This window comes from Eschrichtius robustus, chromosome 12, assembly GCF_028021215.1.
Source record: "Eschrichtius robustus isolate mEscRob2 chromosome 12, mEscRob2.pri, whole genome shotgun sequence".
Classification (NCBI taxonomy): Eukaryota; Metazoa; Chordata; class Mammalia; order Artiodactyla; family Eschrichtiidae; genus Eschrichtius; species Eschrichtius robustus.
This window is the reverse complement of record NC_090835.1, coordinates 37,860,579-37,877,931: the sequence shown is the minus strand read 5'-3', so window position 1 is coordinate 37,877,931 and position 17,353 is coordinate 37,860,579. Positions and strand designations below refer to the sequence as shown.

General features: G+C 54.8%; 1 protein-coding gene across 4 annotated transcripts in view; it reads left to right on the top strand.

Annotated features, from left to right (window-relative positions):
• The window catches only part of MAPKAPK3 (MAPK activated protein kinase 3), a 37,793-nt gene extending 22,281 nt beyond the window's left edge, over nt 1–15,512 (top strand). For all 4 annotated transcript variants that reach the window (XM_068558900.1, XM_068558903.1, XM_068558901.1 and 1 more), the window contains 9 exons: nt 6,942–7,081; nt 8,247–8,311; nt 8,774–8,853; nt 10,621–10,744; nt 11,946–12,021; nt 12,351–12,475; nt 12,923–13,008; nt 13,280–13,360; nt 14,067–15,512. In XM_068558900.1, coding sequence (XP_068415001.1) covers nt 6,942–7,081; nt 8,247–8,311; nt 8,774–8,853; nt 10,621–10,744; nt 11,946–12,021; nt 12,351–12,475; nt 12,923–13,008; nt 13,280–13,360; nt 14,067–14,216 — 927 coding nt within the window. In that variant the 3' untranslated portion in view covers nt 14,217–15,512. The remainder of the gene's footprint in view (nt 1–6,941; nt 7,082–8,246; nt 8,312–8,773; nt 8,854–10,620; nt 10,745–11,945; nt 12,022–12,350; nt 12,476–12,922; nt 13,009–13,279; nt 13,361–14,066) is intronic.
• The last annotated feature ends 1,841 nt before the right edge of the window (nt 15,513–17,353 follow it).

The following is a 17,353-nucleotide window of genomic DNA, read 5'->3' as shown; positions in this document are numbered from 1 at the left end:
CAGTCCTTAGGCGTTCAGCTGGGGCCTGGGCATTTGGGGTCAGTAGATCATGTGAGCCGACCTCCCTGGAACTTAAGCTGCTGAGGAGGAGAAGTGAACAGACAGGGTGAGACGGAGGACAGGATATGGCCAGAACTTAATGAAGCGAGGTCTGATCTGGCATGGGGCCAACTAATCCATAGTTGCAAAATCGGTTCCGTTAGCTCCCTTAATGAGCTACGAAAGCTGGGGAAATTAGTGCATGAGAGAATAATGGCACATGTCTGAGGCTCTAATTTGAAACCAGGGCTAAAAAGTTAGATTTGACATGACCAGCAACTCTCCAAATAGCACTGGTGCCCTCGCGGGGAGGGAGAGGGTGAAGTCAGTGACAGGGGGATGAGTCTGGGTTTATAAGGAAGATACTGAGGCCTTAAAAAGGAAACTCCTGCTTCAAACCCTGAACTTGAGGTCAGTCTGTACCACCCCATCCCGAGGCTATGGCCTCTGCTCTATGTAGGCAAAGCAGCCAGCAAGGGTCCCACTAGCTGGCCAGGGGCAAGGGTGCAGAGTATTAATAACCACCCGTGCTGCTAACAGCACGAGGCAGGGTGGTCTCAACAGCTGGCTGTAAAATGAATCCTGCTCTTCCAGTGGTGTCTCTCATAAAATTAGAGATATGTTCCCATGGGAAAATAATCCCAAATAATTACAGAACTGGGAGCCAGAAGGGACCTCAGATATGGCTGAATTGAAAAACTCCTAACAAGGAGGGAGTTTAGTAAATTCAAAGTGCTTTTTCTCATCTATAACCTCCCTCTGTAGAGAATTGGGGTTCTCCACAGTGAAAAAAATGAGTCGCAAACCTAGATTTTCCCATAATATTCTGTTCAATTCCACTGCCTGAGTGTTTGGTGCTGAGCGTGTGTAACTGTGGTGTAATCGACAGCCCGGAGATGCAGCTCCTGAGTGTTCCAGCCTGCCCTTGCCTGAGGCTGGGGTGAGACCTGCAGGGTGGGAGAGAAGGTGTTGGGGGACACAGCAGTCCTTCCTGCCTCTCTCCTCTCTATCCACTGGCATCAAACCAAGCTGGAACCCTAAGAAAGTGGAAATAATGGGACTTTAGTGGCCCACAGAGCAGTGAGAGGAAGTGGATCCCTGGCCTCCATGACGTTCCCTTTGCTGTAGGGTTAATGTCTCTTGGGCTGTGGGCTGTCATGAAATCCAGAGTTCATATTTTTTAATTTGCTGCTGCCTCACTGATGGGAGAGATTATAAACCAGCTCTCTTCCCCTGGAAGGAGTGGATGTTCCGGCACAGGCCACAGCAGTTTGGCCTGGGCTGCAGGTTCATTGGCTGGGAGTGTGGAGGTTGGGATGGGGTGGGAGAGGCTGCTTGTCCAGCCCGGGGCCTTGGGACCTTGTGTGTGTGTGTGTGTGTGTGTGTGTGTGTGTGAGACAGATACTGTGAACACTTTTACTTGAAAAGAGCCCATCCTGGGGTGAGCTGGATGTGGACGCTGGCTGTGTGGGTGGGCATGTGGGCCTGGGAAGAAGGGTGGAGAAGGATGTTGGGGGCTGGTCCCAAGGCTGTGTCTTACAGAGTCACTGCAGACATCCCAGCTCTGTTTGATGCTCTAGGAAGGCAGACAGAGTACTTTTACATCTCTGGGCAATGTGAGGTGATGGCTCCTGCAGTGGAAATGGGGCCTCAGTGGGAGAGGAGGTCTGAGCAGAGGGTCTAGGCTTGGTCACCTGCCCAGACAAGGCTGTCACAGGTTGAGTTGTAGCAGCAAGACCCCCAGTCTTTCTTGGGCGCCTCTCTGTGCCCAGTTCTCTGCTAGGCACTTCAGAGAAATAGAAAATGTTGGACAAATAAATGGACAGATGGATGGGCCTTATTCTCTGAGGGGATCAAAATCAACATCACAGAGTCTAGAGACACAAACATACCATGGCCCACGCACTGTCACACATTCCCCAGCCCCATACCACATACACCCGTACACACCCATGCACACACCCCTTATGTGCATGTACTCTTGTGTACATTTACCCATGTTACCATGCACACACACACATACCTACTCACATCCCTGCTCGTGCACACACCCATGCACCTATGCACACATGTATTTCAGAACGAGTTTCCCAAGTCTTGCAAGTAGTAGTTTTGGCCAGTGCCTCTCTGACTCGGGGCCACCCGCTCCTCTCATTTCCCCTCAGGGAGGGGTTGTCTGGATGCTCTCTCAGGAGTCCTGTTCTCCTCCCTGTCCAGCCTTGCCTTACTCCAGCCTGGTGGCCCCAGGGCAATGACTTCATCCTCCAGAGCCTCTTTTTCCTCACTCTATAAATTGGGGCTGACGGTCCCCGCCCTGCTTGCCTCACAGGGTGGCACCGAGCATTCCCATGAGATAAGGGAAAAGAGTGTTTTGTAAACTGTAAATTGTTTTCCAAACAGTCAAAAGCTGCTGTTGTTTTCCCAGCTCCCGAACTCAAGAATTCCTCCACCTGCATGTAAACCCTGTGCTTGGGTGGAAAGGGACACAGCGTGGAGGTAGGGAGGAGGCCTGGCCAGTTCTGAGGCTCCCATTCCATCTGGAGAGCTGGAGGGGCGTGGGTCCCTCTGCCCTCAACCTTTGCTGGGGTCCACTGTCTGGTGTGGTTGGCAGGGGTCTCAGCTGTCTGGTTACGGGCTCTAGGGGTAGGTGAGAGAATTTGGCAAAGGAGAGTGAGGGGAGAAGGGAGAGGTGGAAACCACATAATCAAAGACTGAGGCTAAAAAAAAAAAAAAAAAAAAAAAAAGACTGAGGCTAGAGCATTGTCATTTGATCAAAGAAATATGGTCTCAAATTCGATGCTTGTGTAACTTCAGTGGGGGCCCACAACTCAGGCAGAGCTGGGAGCCCTCCCTTAGGAGGAAGCCAGGGTTCTGTCTGACAGGCGTATAAGGGAGCCTGTTGGGCACTAGCTGGAGCTGTGGAGCTGTCCAGGAGCCATCACAGACCCTCCAGCTTTCGTGGACCCCTAGGGGGCTCAGGGGATGTAGGATGGGAGTGAGGACGGGGTACCGGTCTGTTGGGTTGTCAGAAGGCCACCCCATCTTCTTTTCTTCCCAGCTGTGGCTCGGACCAAGACACCGGGTGGCCCCCAGCAGCTTCAGGCATTTGAATATGGGGTCAGTGGAGACCAGAGGCTGCTCCATGGGGACAATGCTGTGGGAGTGGAGCTACTGACGCCACTTTGCAAGGAGCCCCTGACCAGAGGTCCTCCCTGTGGTTCCCACCCCCCCCACCCCCAGTCTAGCCCAAGCCCTTAACACAAGGGAAACAGAGACACAGAGAGGCAAAGGACCAGCCCCAGGTCACACTGAGAATAAGAGTAGAACCTGGGGCTCCTGTCTCTTAGCCCTGTGCTCATTCCCATGCCTGGGAAGACGGGCTCTTGCTTGGGGACACCTTTCATGAAGGATAGTGAAGCCTCATATACTTGCATGAATGACGTCAACTTGTAGCAATGGCCTTGTGGGCTGGAGGAGTCAGGATGGGCTCCTTGGAAGAGGAGGTGAAGTTCACCAGAGAGGGTAGGTGAGGTACAGTGGGGAGGAAATCTGTCCAGGTTGTCATGTCTTTCATTTGTTGAGCCTTCCTGGGTCCTCAATTTAATCTTGTTCTCTCCTCATGATGGGTTGTGAGGGTTTCTTCCCTTTATCCCCACTTTATAGATTTGTTCATGAAATCTACAGATATTATCTGAGCCAGTGCTCTGTACCAGTACTGGGACCCAGAGGTGACCAGGCAGACTGGCCCTGCCCTTGGGGGCCCACAGTCTGAGGCCGGAGGCAGCACAATGCCAGCCTGACTGGGGAAACGGCTGCATGATCTGGGGCCGGTTATTTCACCTCGCTGTGCCTCAGTTCCTCAGCTAAAGAATGGTGGTAATAAAGTCCCTTCCTCCTAATGTTTATCAAGTGCTCAGAACAGAGCCAGGCATATTGAAAGTGTAACATCTATATGTGTGTGTTTGTTTAAAGAGTTATCAAAGGAACAATTGTAGGTCATGAGCAAGTGATGCACAGGAGAGAGGAAAAAAGGGTGAGGATGCGGGAGCTTTCTGGGGAGCTGGCAACATTTTCTGTCTTGATGGGGGTGTGGGTCACAGGGTGTATGCAACTGTCAAAATTCATTGAACTGGACTCTTGAGATCTGTGTATGTAAAGTATACCTCAATAAACAAGCATGTATAGAAAGAAAGAAAAATAAAGGATGAAAGGAGAATAAGGGACCCTCGAGGTCCTCTTTAGACAGGGTTGTCAGGGAGGGCTTCTGAGAGGAGGTGTATCTGGCGGTACTCCTAGGAGAGGAGAAGACTTTGGCAAGGGGGAAGAAAGATGAGAACACTGAGGCTCTAAGAGGTCTGGGGCTGCACTCAAGGTCACCCTGAGACATCAAGAGAGACAGCCCTGGAGATTTCTTGGCAGCTGGCCCTGGGTGGGCCCAGGTGCAGGGCTCTGTAACCTCCCCTTTAGAGAGACCTGGAGGCATTTATTGTGTTTTCTAGGGGCAGTTCTCTCCCCACCCCTGTGCCTGTTCTCAGGGCCTTGGCACTCAGAGAAGGACTATTTTAATCCATGTGGTAAATGGGATCCTAAATATGGACTGAGTAGGGCGGGAGGCATTGAGAGGCTCCAGCTCAGGACAGCTCCACCTGCTCCTCCTCCTCAGCAAAGCACAGGGTGCAGGCTCAGGCCATCCATCTTCCTCCTCCTCTCCCTCTCACACCCCCGTCTCCTTCCAGCCCCATGCCCATCATCCCATCCTTTGTTTGTTCAGGAGCCCAGTGTTTTCTGCCAGACCCCAGCTGGGGACTCCCAGGTAATCCTGACCTGTCTCTACCTTCAAGCTGCTTCCAGCCTGGTGGAGGTACAGAGGCAAAAACCACTGGGGGAGGTGCTGGGAGCACTTTCCAGAGGAGGAGACATCTGAACTGAGCCCAGAACCTTCCTCAGAAAAAGGGAGTTGGCCCAGTGGAGGAGATGGAGCAAGAGTGCACCTGGCGTAGGCAGAGAGTGAGGCCTGTTTGGGATCAGAACATACATCATTCTGACCAGAACCAAGTGCTCTGGGGCCAGGGTAGCAGGAAATGAGCTGGGAGAGGAAGACGAGCTCTGGATGCCAGGCGAGGAGATGGCCTTTATTTGGAGCACTAGGGCTGGCGATTTAGAGTGGGGGTGGGGATAGGTAGTGAAGGACCAGAGAGAAAGAGGTAGGGCTGAGGACCCCACCGAAAGCATTTCAGCTGTGGGCTTGGGATTTTAGGAGAGAAGAGAGAGGACCCTGGTACCGGGGTTGGGTACCAGAAGCAGGGCAGAGTGAGGAGAGGGTCCAGGAGCCTGCCTGGGGGCCCTGGCAGGACATGGTCAGGTGGGCTAGGGAAGAGGTGGCAGGGGGCAGGGAGAAGCGTTAGGAGGCCAAGGAGAGAAGGGGTGCAGAGAGGACAGAGCAGGGAGGGAGGATGGTGCATCTTTGGTCCTGTGGCTAAAGCCTGAGGTGCCCCTGGCTTGAGCCACCTCAGGACACAGTGTGGTGGGGGGAGCTGATGTGGTGAGTGGGGGTGACCAAGCCTCTACCCCCAGTGCTGTTAAGTAAGAAGCCGATACATGGGAGCTGTGTGGGCAGAACAGAGGAGGCAAAGGCAGCACGAGCAAGGGATCCATGGTTTCCAGGCTGGGAGTGTCTGCCTACAGCCGTCTCCATGCACACCCCCATTCTGGACTGGTTAGTGGAGAAGGAACCCCGGAGCTGGTGGAGGGGCTTGCCCAGCTCCTTGCACCCCACACTAGGGTCAAGCTCCAGAGACCAAGGGGCAAGCAGATGCAGGGACCCACTGCCTTCGTTTCCACCCCAGTTGATCTTTGCCTAGAGAGCTTGGTCTCAGAGCCTGCCCACACATGCCCTGGCAGAGGGGAAACCATCCTGCAGAAGAAGAAAGCAAGGCCCAGGGTAGCCCGGGGTCCGGTGGGTACTGAGCAAGATGGAGCTGGTCTGAGCCTATCTTGGGCTCCAACCCTGGTCTTCAGCCCTGTTCAGCCAGGAAGCAAATGTGAGCAGCCTTACCCGGGGGATGGCTTGTCCCTGCTCTCCCCATTCTGGGCCACCTCACGCTGCAGGCTGACTTCTCCACCCCCTACACCTCCTCTGAGCATGACCACTTCAGGGTCTTGCTCATTTCCGGTGATTGGCCTTAAGGTTGACAGCCACAGCCCAGGGCTGAGTTAACCTGAGCAAGGATCCTGACGCCCACCCACGTGCTGCCTGCCTTGATGTGATGCATCCTGTGGGGATGACTATTATTACTCCATTTTACAGAGTTGTGGGCTGTGGCTTGGAGCTGTGAATGTTTGCTTGAGGTCACAATGAGTCATTGGAGGAATTTAGCTCCAAGCCCAGACCTCACCCCGCCAGGCAGTCACTTCCCTCGAGCAGGGTCCTCCTTGCCGCCAACCTCTGCCTCTGGTCCACGACCCTCATGCCATCTCACTGTAAAAATGAGGCTCTGGGGATGTGTGGCTCCTGGCCTGGGGCCTCACAGGTGATGTGTGATTTGACTACAAAGTCCACTCAATTTCCACTTCAGTTGCTGTCCCCAAGAAGGGAGGCAGGGACTTCTCTGGCCTCTGAGCCCTTCCAAGCTTTCAGCTACTTTCCAGGGCTGCCTGAGCTACCAGCTAAGCTGCTTGAAGCTGACCCTCAATCAAGTCCAGAGGCTCATTGGACCACAGATCAGGGAAACCTGGATTTGAATCCTCATTTTGCCCTTCATAAGCTGGGTGACCTTAGGCAGGTCACAGGCCTCTCTGAGGTTACGTGTCCTTGTCTGCAAAGTGAGGGCAGTGGCACTACTGGGTGGCTCCTGGGGAAGTGGATTTTGGGCCTGACACTCTCTGTGCCTACCTGCCCGCAGCTCCTGTATGACAGCCCCAAGGCCCGGCAGGAGGTGGACCACCACTGGCAAGCCTCGGGCGGCCCCCACATTGTGCGCATCCTGGATGTGTATGAGAACATGCATCAGAGCAAACGCTGTCTCCTCATCGTCATGGAATGGTATGCTGGCCCACCCTGCCTCAGTGCCTCATTAGTACCCCTGTGGCCCCCAGGCTCCCGCCATTCTTTAGGGGCTGTCTCCGTTCTTCAGATAGCATCTCCGGGAGGCCCCCCCAGCCTCTGAAGGGTCGCGGACCTGCGCAGCTGGCCACAAGGGCCTTCCTGCAAGGGTGGGAAGGAATCCACAGGGGCTCTAATGTGACCTCCCTGGGTATGATTTCCACTCTGTGAGGAGGGGCTGGAAGAGCTGAATGTAGGGGGTGGGGGAGAGATGTGGGGAAGAGTGGGATGTACACTGTCCCCTCAGCTTTCTCCTTCCCACCTGGATTTGTGCTCCCACGGCCCCACCAGGTGCTGGGTGATCAGGGCCTAGATCCAGGAGCTAGCGGCTTCCTCCACCCTGGGCTTCTCCCACGAGCACTGTGGCTCAACCCTAACCTTCCTCAGACCCTGGGCCCTGTGTCTTGGCCTCCAGCTCCTCCCTGTCTGCCTTTAAAGTTCCCCCTCACCCCACAGTGTAGCAGCTCTTGAGTCAGATTTGGGGTTCAGATCCTGGCTCTGCCACCCACTAGCTGTGTGACCTCAGGCAACTGCTAACCTCTGAATCGCTGTAACTCCCATGTAAAATGTGGAGGGAGATCTTAATATAGCATTCACCCTGTTCATTCTAAGTGCTCTATGTGTATTGCTGAATCAATCTTCACAACTCTGTGAGGTTGGTGCTATAATCCCTGTTTTACAGAAGAGGAAGGTGAGGCACTGAGAGATGAAAGGACCAGCCCAGGATTACACAGCAGTACACACAAAGGGTTTGCCTAGGGCACAGCACACAGTAGGTGCTCAGAAAACAGTGGCCATGACGATGATAACTGACATCTCCTTCCTCACTTGGGGAAACCTGGATGAGGGTGGGGCTGCCAGGTAGGGGCAGTGCCCCTGGGAACACAGGTGCTCCCTGGTTAAGATCCTCCCCTAGTTCTAAGAGTTGAGTTCAACCCACCCAAGCCAACAGCCCACCATGCACCAGGCTCTGCAAGGCACAGGGAGGCTGAAGGTGACCATTCCCCAGGAGAAGAGCAGCAGGGCTGGAGGCCTGGGCCTATGACTCGGGGCCGGGGCAGGTTGATGCCTGATTCTCCTCCTCCCTGCCCACTTTCTCTAATAGCATGGAAGGCGGTGAGTTGTTCAGCAGGATTCAGGAGCGTGGCCACCAAGCTTTCACTGAGAGAGGTGTGTACATGCAGCTGCACTAGGGATTTGGGCTGAGATGGCTCACACAGAGTTTCTGTGTGATGCTGGGCAAAGCCCTGCTCCTCTCTGTACCTCAGTTTCCCCAGCTGAATAAGAGAGGATGGGACAGAGTGTTTATCTCCCAAGGGGTTCTGTGAGTCTGTGACACCTTGTCAGAGATGGGCTCTCCATGACCTTGGGATGGAGGACTCCATGCCTCTTGGTGCCAACCAACAGTTGAGCTGGGGAGAGGTAGCCCAGGCCTGCTGAAAGAGCCCCAGATGAGCTGGGGGCATCCCCAGAGGAAACTAGGGTGACCAGGGTGTGGGTATGGGATGGGGGCCCTGGGTGGGAGGAGTGCACCATCTTGTGCTTTCCCAGGAGGGATGATGGGGTGGGGCCCCCTAGGCTGCCTGACCCTTGACTGACATCAGTGACCCCCTCCTCTGTCTGTGTCTGCAGAAGCTGCAGAGATCATGCGGGATATTGGCACCGCTATCCAGTTTCTGCACAGCTGGAACATTGCCCACCGAGATGTCAAGGTGAGGCTCCAGGATCCAGGTTCGGAGACCAGGGGAAAGAGTACCATCCACAACCCTCAATGGTCCCAGCATCCACTAGATGGAGGCCACGTTCCTTGGTTGGCATTCAAGGCCTCTTCCCCCTGGCCAAGACTGCTCTTCTCAGCCTTTTCTCCCATGGTTCCAGCATATTCATTCTGCTCTAGCCAGATGGGTCTCCTTGTTTCCTTCAAACACTGTATAATCCCAATAGCCATAAGAATAATTGAATGCCTACTTCAAGCCAGTAGTCCTGATAAGCATCTCGTTTAATCCTCACCCAGCCCTGTGAGATGGGTGCCATTACCCATTTGACAGATGAGGAAACCGAGGCTCAGAGAGAGATTGTCTTGCTCAAGGCTGTGCAGTTGCTGCACTGGGATTCATGCATTCATTTGTTCATTCAGCAAAGATTTTGTGGAGACAATGTGCCAGGCCTCAGGAAGGGGCTGCCTTACAATGTTGGGGCTTCTGTGAAGTAACAGCCATAGTTTCCATAGGTGGAGCCCTCTAATGTCAACATTTTAGGGGAAAGAAGCCATTTGCTGGGTACTGGATGAAGGAGCAGAGGTAATCCCAGTTGCTGGACCTGCTTGCCCTTCCTGTGGATGGGCTTGAGAGATGTTCTCTCTAAACTTCCTATCTAGGGAGGACTGACTCTTACAGGTGATCAAGATCAGATGGATGAAATGCAAACCGAGGCAGCCTTACATACACACATGCACACACATGCATGTGCCAGCCACCATCAGAGTAGAATCTGCAACTCCTGGGCCCTCAGCCCCACACTTAGAGCATGACACCCCCAGGCTTATTTCCTCCTAAGACTGGGCAGAGGAGACCTGAGGGCCCAGCTGCTGCATCAGGTTCTTCCTCTGGCTGACTACTGCCAACCCATACAGTTATTCTTTGATTTTGGATACACGGGGAGCCGCAACAGTCTCACCTTTGCTTTATTTTGCAGAATAAACCATTGCTTTATTTTGGCCCTGGCTTCCTTTTTTTCTCCCAAGGGGAGAAAAGCCTTCTGCCGAGAAGATTCCTTTGTACAGACCAAAACTGCTTCCCTGTTTTTAATCCCAGTCCAAGGTTGGATCGTCTTAAACAGGACCTGAGAAATAGCTTTCACTGGCTCCAAACTGGAACTCCATCTAACACCCATCCTTCTACCCCAGCTCTGCCGCTCCTCTCCATGGGCCTAGGTCCTACCCATTCATTAAAAACCAGCTTCAGGGCTGCCTCCTCCATGCAGATTCCCCACTGCCTTCATTCCCTCAGACTCTCTGTGCTCTGCAACCAGGAAGGATGGCCTCTGTGCAGCTCCTGGGGTCTTAGCTCCCGGAGCAACCTCAGGGGGGCTGTCCTGCAGGCTCATTCTGGGCTGGGTACAGGCTGTGTGCTTGGCAGCACTGGCTCGCTTGCAGCCCACCTTCCCCCGGAACCCTCATTTTTGCATCTCAAGGCATCATCACCAACTCAAACTCAGAATTTCCTGCCCCTGGGCTCTCCTTGGCACTCGTTTATATGCAGCCTTGGTTGAACAACTGCCTCAGTTTCCCCTCTGTGAGATGAGGTGTCACCTCTCAGCCACGTTAGTGTCCTCCATATTTGACCCGTGTTGTTGGTTGCCAAGACCCAGGTCTTTTTAGTGAGATGGACCTGGCTCCTCCTGCGTCAATCTGGATGAGGGAAGATTCTGCCCCCACCTGGTGCCTAACTCCAGACTAATGTTTTCTCTTCCTGGCCCAGCCTGAAAACCTGCTCTACACGTCCAAGGAGAAAGATGGGGTACTCAAGCTCACGGACTTTGGCTTTGCCAAGGAGACCACCCAAAATGCCCTGCAGACTCCCTGCTACACTCCCTATTATGTGGGTGAGTCCTTGGGATATGGTTTGTACCTCTTTACCACACCCGCCTCACCCTGCTGTGGTATGGGGCAGCCAGTGGGGTGCAGAAGCCAAAGGGTTAAAGCCCAGTGAGGAGGGAGGGGAGGATTCTGTCTGTGAGGAGGCGGTGACTGGGGGGCCGGAGGTTGCAAAAATATTCTCCCAAACTTCAGCTTCTGCTTTTGAAAATAGATCCAGGAAAATTCTGGCTGTGGCCTGTGAGCTGAATGACATCACAGTGGCTCTAAATATATACGTGATAAAAGGCTGCCATCAGCTTGGGATGGAGCCCAACTGCGGTTGTTTTTCTCTGGTTTTTATCTTCCTGGGAGTCATATTCAGAAAGTGGGCAGGCATTTCCTCCTACATTAGAGGGATGCAGAGTACCAGCCACCTGCCTTGTGGGAGAGGGTCCCTTAGGTGAGGGCATGGATGGGACCCGGGGTTGTGCACATACCCATGCTTCCTGGAAAAGCTCCCTGCTCCTCTGTGAGCGGGCAGCCCCCAGATCTGGAGAAGCCCCCGCTGAAAGTGCCCCTTCCCGGAGAGTGGGGTGATGACTCGTTTTACAGAGAGCTCTTCTCCCTCAGGATAAGCCTTCCAAGAGCTGTTTAAGGGGTGGGAAGCCCCCTGAGACACCTGGAATGGCACTCTGTTTACCAGAACGTGTTTTGCAGTATTTTGACTTAGAAATCTTCCAGCCTACCCATCTCATTGAACAGATGGGAAGACCAAGGCCCCATGGGATGGTAGCCAGGCTGACAGTGGAACCCAGAGCCCTGGCCGTGGCCCCTCCTTACCCATGACCTAGGCTGTACATTCAGGAGGCAAGGGACACAGGGCAGCTGGCGGGCTGAGGCCCTCTCACCTACGGCAGGACCCCATCAAACCCCAGACTGCCCTCCTATCCCTCTCCTCCCACACCAAGACTGAGATGGCCCAAAGTAGCTAGGAGGCTATAATTTCTTACAGCCCAGTCTAAAAGTGGGATTATTTTATCTGGGAGCTGCTTTTCCTCCTGCAACTTCACACACATGCTGCCTTCCCAGAAGGTGCCAGACACCAGTCTGCTCTGCCCCATCCCCCAGCTTGGGCACCTGCTCTCCACCTTGTCCAGGATTTTGGCTCCTGCCTGGGCTCGAGGACCCTTGGGACTGAGGCCCCTCCTGTGCCCTCTGCCCTGGTAGCTCCTGAGGTCCTGGGTCCAGAGAAGTATGACAAGTCATGTGATATGTGGTCCCTGGGCGTCATCATGTACATCCTGTGAGTACCATCCATCTCCTGCAACCCCATGTACCCTCAGAACCACTTCTGCCCCCGCCATCCTTGGTGAGGGGCTTGAGTGGGTCACTCTTCAAGGAGGCTGCCCTTCCCTTCTGGTCTTGGGACACCTCTTCTTCAGGCTCCCTGAAGGCCTCCCCCATGCCAAGGGCAGATGGTGGTCCTGGGATGAACACCAGAGTTCCGAGGGCTGGTATTATTGCCTTGGTGTCTGGTTGCCTGTCTCCCCAGTCAGGGTCTTGAGGGAGGAGAATGGGTCCACCCTGGCGCTTCCCCCACACCTGTGCCGAATGACCTCTGCCCTCCCCCAGCCTATGCGGCTTCCCGCCCTTCTACTCCAACACGGGCCAGGCCATCTCCCCGGGGATGAAGAGGAGGATCCGCCTGGGCCAGTATGGCTTCCCCAATCCTGAGTGGTCGGAGGTCTCTGAGGATGGTGAGTGAATCTCTGCCCCAGCTTGCTCCGCTGGACCCCATAAGCCTTCCTTCTGGGAGAGAACACTTTGGTGTCAAACTGACCTGTATTCAGATCCTAGCTTCCCCCACATCCCAGCTTTGTGGTCCTAGGCACGTCACCTAACCTTTTTGAACCTCAGTTTCTATATCTGCCAAACGGGCTCAAAACCTGCCTCCTCAAAACTTCCTCTAACTCCTGTTCATATTTTCCCTTTGGAAACCACAAACAAGTCTGCCTCATATCAATTATCTATTGCTGCCTAACAAATTACCCGGACCATTTAATGACTTAAAACAAGGAACAGTTATTAGCTCACTGTTTCTGTGGGTTAGGAATTTGGGAGCGTGTGCAGAGCTGGTGGTCTCTGGGAGGCGGGGCCTGGCTCTGAGGAACTTCGCAGCCTCACCACTCCCCTCTCTTCACTAGCCAAGCAGCTGATCCGCCTCCTGCTGAAGACAGACCCCACAGAGAGGCTGACCATCACACAATTCATGAACCATCCCTGGATCAACGTGAGTGCCACCTCGTCCTATGGTGGGCAGGGTGATGAGCTTGAGCAGGGCTGCCAGAAGAGTGATGGCTCCGGAGTCCCTGCCGTGGGCCACAGATGTGCGGTAGTGCCCCACCTATAACCTGCCTTTGCCACCGCTCATGTCAGGCTCCTTCACCTCCCTGAGTCTCCGTTTCCCCATCTGAGACTGGAAGAAAGGGGGTGGGGTGGGGCAGCCAGTGTTGTCCCGGGTGCCCGCAGGGTCTGATCCACGGGCCTGGGGCTCCTTCCAGCAATTGATGGTGGTGCCACAGACTCCACTCCACACAGCTCGAGTGCTGCAGGAGGACAAAGACCACTGGGATGAAGTCAAGGTGGGTGGACTCTCCCTCAGCCTCCCTGCAAGTAGCAGGGTTTTGGAAGAAGGGACTCCACGGTGGTGACCACCCAGAACCTGGGTCTTCGGCCCCCTCTCGCCTTATGTCAGTGACGGCAGCTGTTGTCTGACCGTGGCACTTGGAGCACTGGGCTGCACTACCCCGTTCAGGGTGGTGCTCCTGGCTCATGCCCTCAGTGAAGAGGGGCTTTGGGGTCAAACCGACCAAGCTTTGGCCATAATCCCTCCTATGATTTGCAACATTTGGGAGGGTGGTCAGCCTGCCTTTAGACTTAGGGGAGGCCAGATTTGAGCCTATGGGGCAGCAGCTCAGAGCCTGCGGCAACCAGGGCACAGTCTTCAGGCGCTGGTGCCCTGGGTGCACAGCAAGATGGCGTCCCCTGCAGGCCTTGTGGTTCTGAGCAGGTGACATTGGTCCAAGTCCCTGTCCTACTTACCCTTGGTGTGGTCCCAGGGAGTCACTATACTTTCTGTGCCTTTTTGGATAAGCTCAGTGTCGACCACAGTGGACTAGAGTGAGGATCATATGAGGCAAAGGGATGGGCCCAGTGCTGGGTACACAGGGGGCACTCGGGCAGCATAGATGGTCACTGCCATCACTGATATTATTAAGGGGCTACTCAGGCAGGAGGTGATGTCTCTTGAGGTCAGTGTACCTGCCCTCCACCCATATCTGTCCCCAGGAGGAAATGACCAGTGCCCTGGCAACCATGCGTGTGGACTATGACCAGGTGAAGATCAAGGACCTGCAGGCCTCGAACAACCGGCTCCTCAGGCGGAGGAAGAAGCAGGCAGGCAGCTCCTCGGCCTCTCAGGGCTGCAACAATCAGTAGCTCATGCGGCTGTGGGGGAGCTGGGCCTCTGCCTGGAGGACACACTGGAGGGGCCTGAGGCCCTGACCCAAAGGGCCCAGGCTCATGGTTTTTAACAAAAGGATTATTTTTGTTATGTTTTAATTTGTCACTTGGAACTTCAGGATGGGGGGACGTGACCCTGATCCTTCAGAATTCCAGCCCAGGTTCAGGCCCTAGACAAGGGCCAAAACCTGGGGGCTAGGGAGCCACCTGCTGCAGCTGCAGTGCCTTTGACCAGAGTGGCCTGAATGAACTGTGACTTTGTCCTGCCCTGGGCATGGCCTTAGACTTCTAGGCCACTGGGAGTTGTGGCTGGGCTTCCCTCCTTCTGTGGAAACAGCTCCCTGGAGGGTGGGCAGATGGGCCTGGCCTTGGGAAAGGCATCCGGCCACTGGTTGTCATGGTGACCAGGGACAGAGTTGCTGTCTCTGAATGCTGAGTGAGTGAGCAAGGGAGGGAGAGGGGCAATTGAGGGTCTGCCTGCCTTCTTGGGGAGGCTGCTCTCCCTCACGCTGCATGCCTCTCTCAGGCTCACCCGTCTTTGGTCTCCCTGAGGCTGCAGGGTCAGTCTGCCTGGCTCTCTGGGTGGTCCAGCCCTGTCTTGCTGCAACCCCATCCCACAGGGCCCTTGGAGTTCTCCTTGCACAGAGTCCCTGGGCCCAGCATCCTGTTACTACCCCCCACCCAAAGAGTAGCCTCTCGTCTCACTGAGAGTGGGAGGTATTTTTAACCCCTTTTTTTTACTTCGGAAATGTCACTGTGACAAAAGCTAAAACAGTTACCCTACCCCCACCTGCTCACCAGATCCCAGGCAGGAAAGCCTTTCCTTAACTGTTCATCCTCTACTCTGTCTTGATTGAAGGCAGGGGTTGTCTCTTGGTGCACTTTTGCGAGAGTGGATAGCTCGGGGCAGGGCCAAGGGCTCCCTGTTAATCAGGGGTCTCTTTCTATACTCCGGGTCAGACCCGAGGCAGTGGAGGGCTGCTGTGTGACGCTTAGAGGGTCTGGTCCTGGCTTTGGCAGAGTCGGAGCAGAGAGTGCCCCTTCCTTGCTGGTCCAGGCTCACCCAGCCCCACACTGCCCAGGCAGCCTCAGGGTGCTGAACGCCTGATACGGGCCTGGCAAGTGCCTGACCCCCGGCCTGTTTGCTGGTTCCTTACGCTTCTCTCACGGGCAGGGAAATCCTAGATCATGTCAAATAGGGTGGTTACACTATTTGTAAAACACTGCTGGGTTTTACATCCAGATATTAGTAAACAACATTTTGACATTTTCCCCTTGTTCCTGAGTTTCTCTTTGTCTACATGAGTGGACAAAAGTGGCCTAAGGGCATGTCCTCACACCTACTAATGATTTCACTGCTGCTGGACAGGGTGCCTCAGGCCTGGTAAACATGCCAGGCTGCCTCCAGGTCCACCCTGGCCTCACCAGGCATGGGAAGGTCATGGGAGCTAAGGGATGGCAGCTGCCCCGTGCCCCCAGCTCTGTGCCGCCCGGTGCGCTACGTGTGTGACACCCACCCCCGGCTTGGTGTGTGCCAGCGTCTGCCCACAGTGGCCACCCCCAGCTGTGTGCCAGCCTGCTGAAGGGCGGGCAGAGCGCCTGCTGCAGCGCTGAGCTATTTTCAGAAGCTGCCAGATTTCATTTGGCAGCAAGGATGTCGGGGAGGGGAGGGGGCGGGACGCTGGAGACTCTTTTGACTACTCCAGCGACGGAGGACCCTCAGCCCTCTGGAGCCCTTGTGGGCAGCCTCGAGGGGGGGCCCTGACTGTGACATATTCCCCCAGCTCCTGTCCTCCCCATTTCCCAAGAGCTCATCTGACACCTGCAGCACTCCTTCCCCCACCTCCCTTCCCCTCAGGGTGTGGGGGAGGGCGGGAGATGTTAGAAGACAGGGACAGGCAAGCCACCTGAGATGAGTGCTGCTTCCTAGCCTGGTGACCTTGGACAAGCCTCCCCGCTTTCCCACCTTGATTTCCTCAGCTGTGTATTGGGGTTGATGATGTCCACTCTGGGGAGACATCTGGGGGATCAGGCAGATGATGTGTAAAGTACTTAGTGGGGTGCCTGGTGCATGGCTCATGCCCAGCACCCATTTGCCACCCCAGCATCCTTAGCTGTCAGGAAGGAGAGAAGTACCTGAAATTGCTCAAGGAAAAAGCAGCCCAGCCCCAAATCTACCTCTGGGACTTTCCACCCAGAAAATCAGGCTTTCTCCACCCATGGGGTCTCACTCCCAAGGACCTGCTCTCCAGAACAGCATCATATGGGCTTCCTGGACCTTGGTTCCAGCCCTGGGCTTCATCCTTGAAGGGGTGGCCCACCCTTCTGAAGGGCCCCTGAGGTCCCCAAATGAATTCTGGGGGCCTCGCAGAGCCTGTGGTTCAGACCAACCCTTGTCATGTACTCTGCCCAGTGAAACGCTAGCCAGCTGCAGAGGCAGGTAAAGTCTGTCTAGTCACAAAGCTGCAGAGGTGCAGATGGACTCCTTCACTTGGCTACTTAGTGCCCACTCCCGGAGACCCTGTGCTGGGTGCAAGGAAGGCAGCAGTGGAAGCTGAGGATAGAGTCTCACCTCGGGGAGTTTACACACATGAGGGAGAAGGACAAAATATCACACAAATACATGTTGAATCATGGACTTGATATTTGCTATGAAAGAAAGACGTGGCTTCCTTGCAGAAGGTGTCATCGTGCAGTTTAAGCCAAAGAGGTAATTTATGCCCCAGTGGCTGGGGAGGGTGCCTGGTAGGTTGCAAGGCTGAAGGCAGAATCGCAGGACCAGGGCCTTAGGGACAGAGGGACTCTGTGCGCCCCTCAACTTTGCCTGTCTGTGCTTCTCTCGGGGGCTGGCCTTGATCTTCCTCCTGTACTGCCTTCTCCACATGCAAGACCAGAGCTTCAGTAGTCCTAGCAGGGAGGCATCTGCTCAGCTGTCTGCATGCCGTTCCCAGGTTTCTTATTGGCCATACTTGGCCCATTGCTGTTGGTGGGGGCATGCCCCCTCCTGTGACTAGGTGGGGAGGGGTGCAGCAGAGGTAATTAGCAGAGGAGAGGATGGAAGGATTGCCCGCGGATCCCCCATATCTGTGTGGCCACTTCCAAGAGCCCCTGAG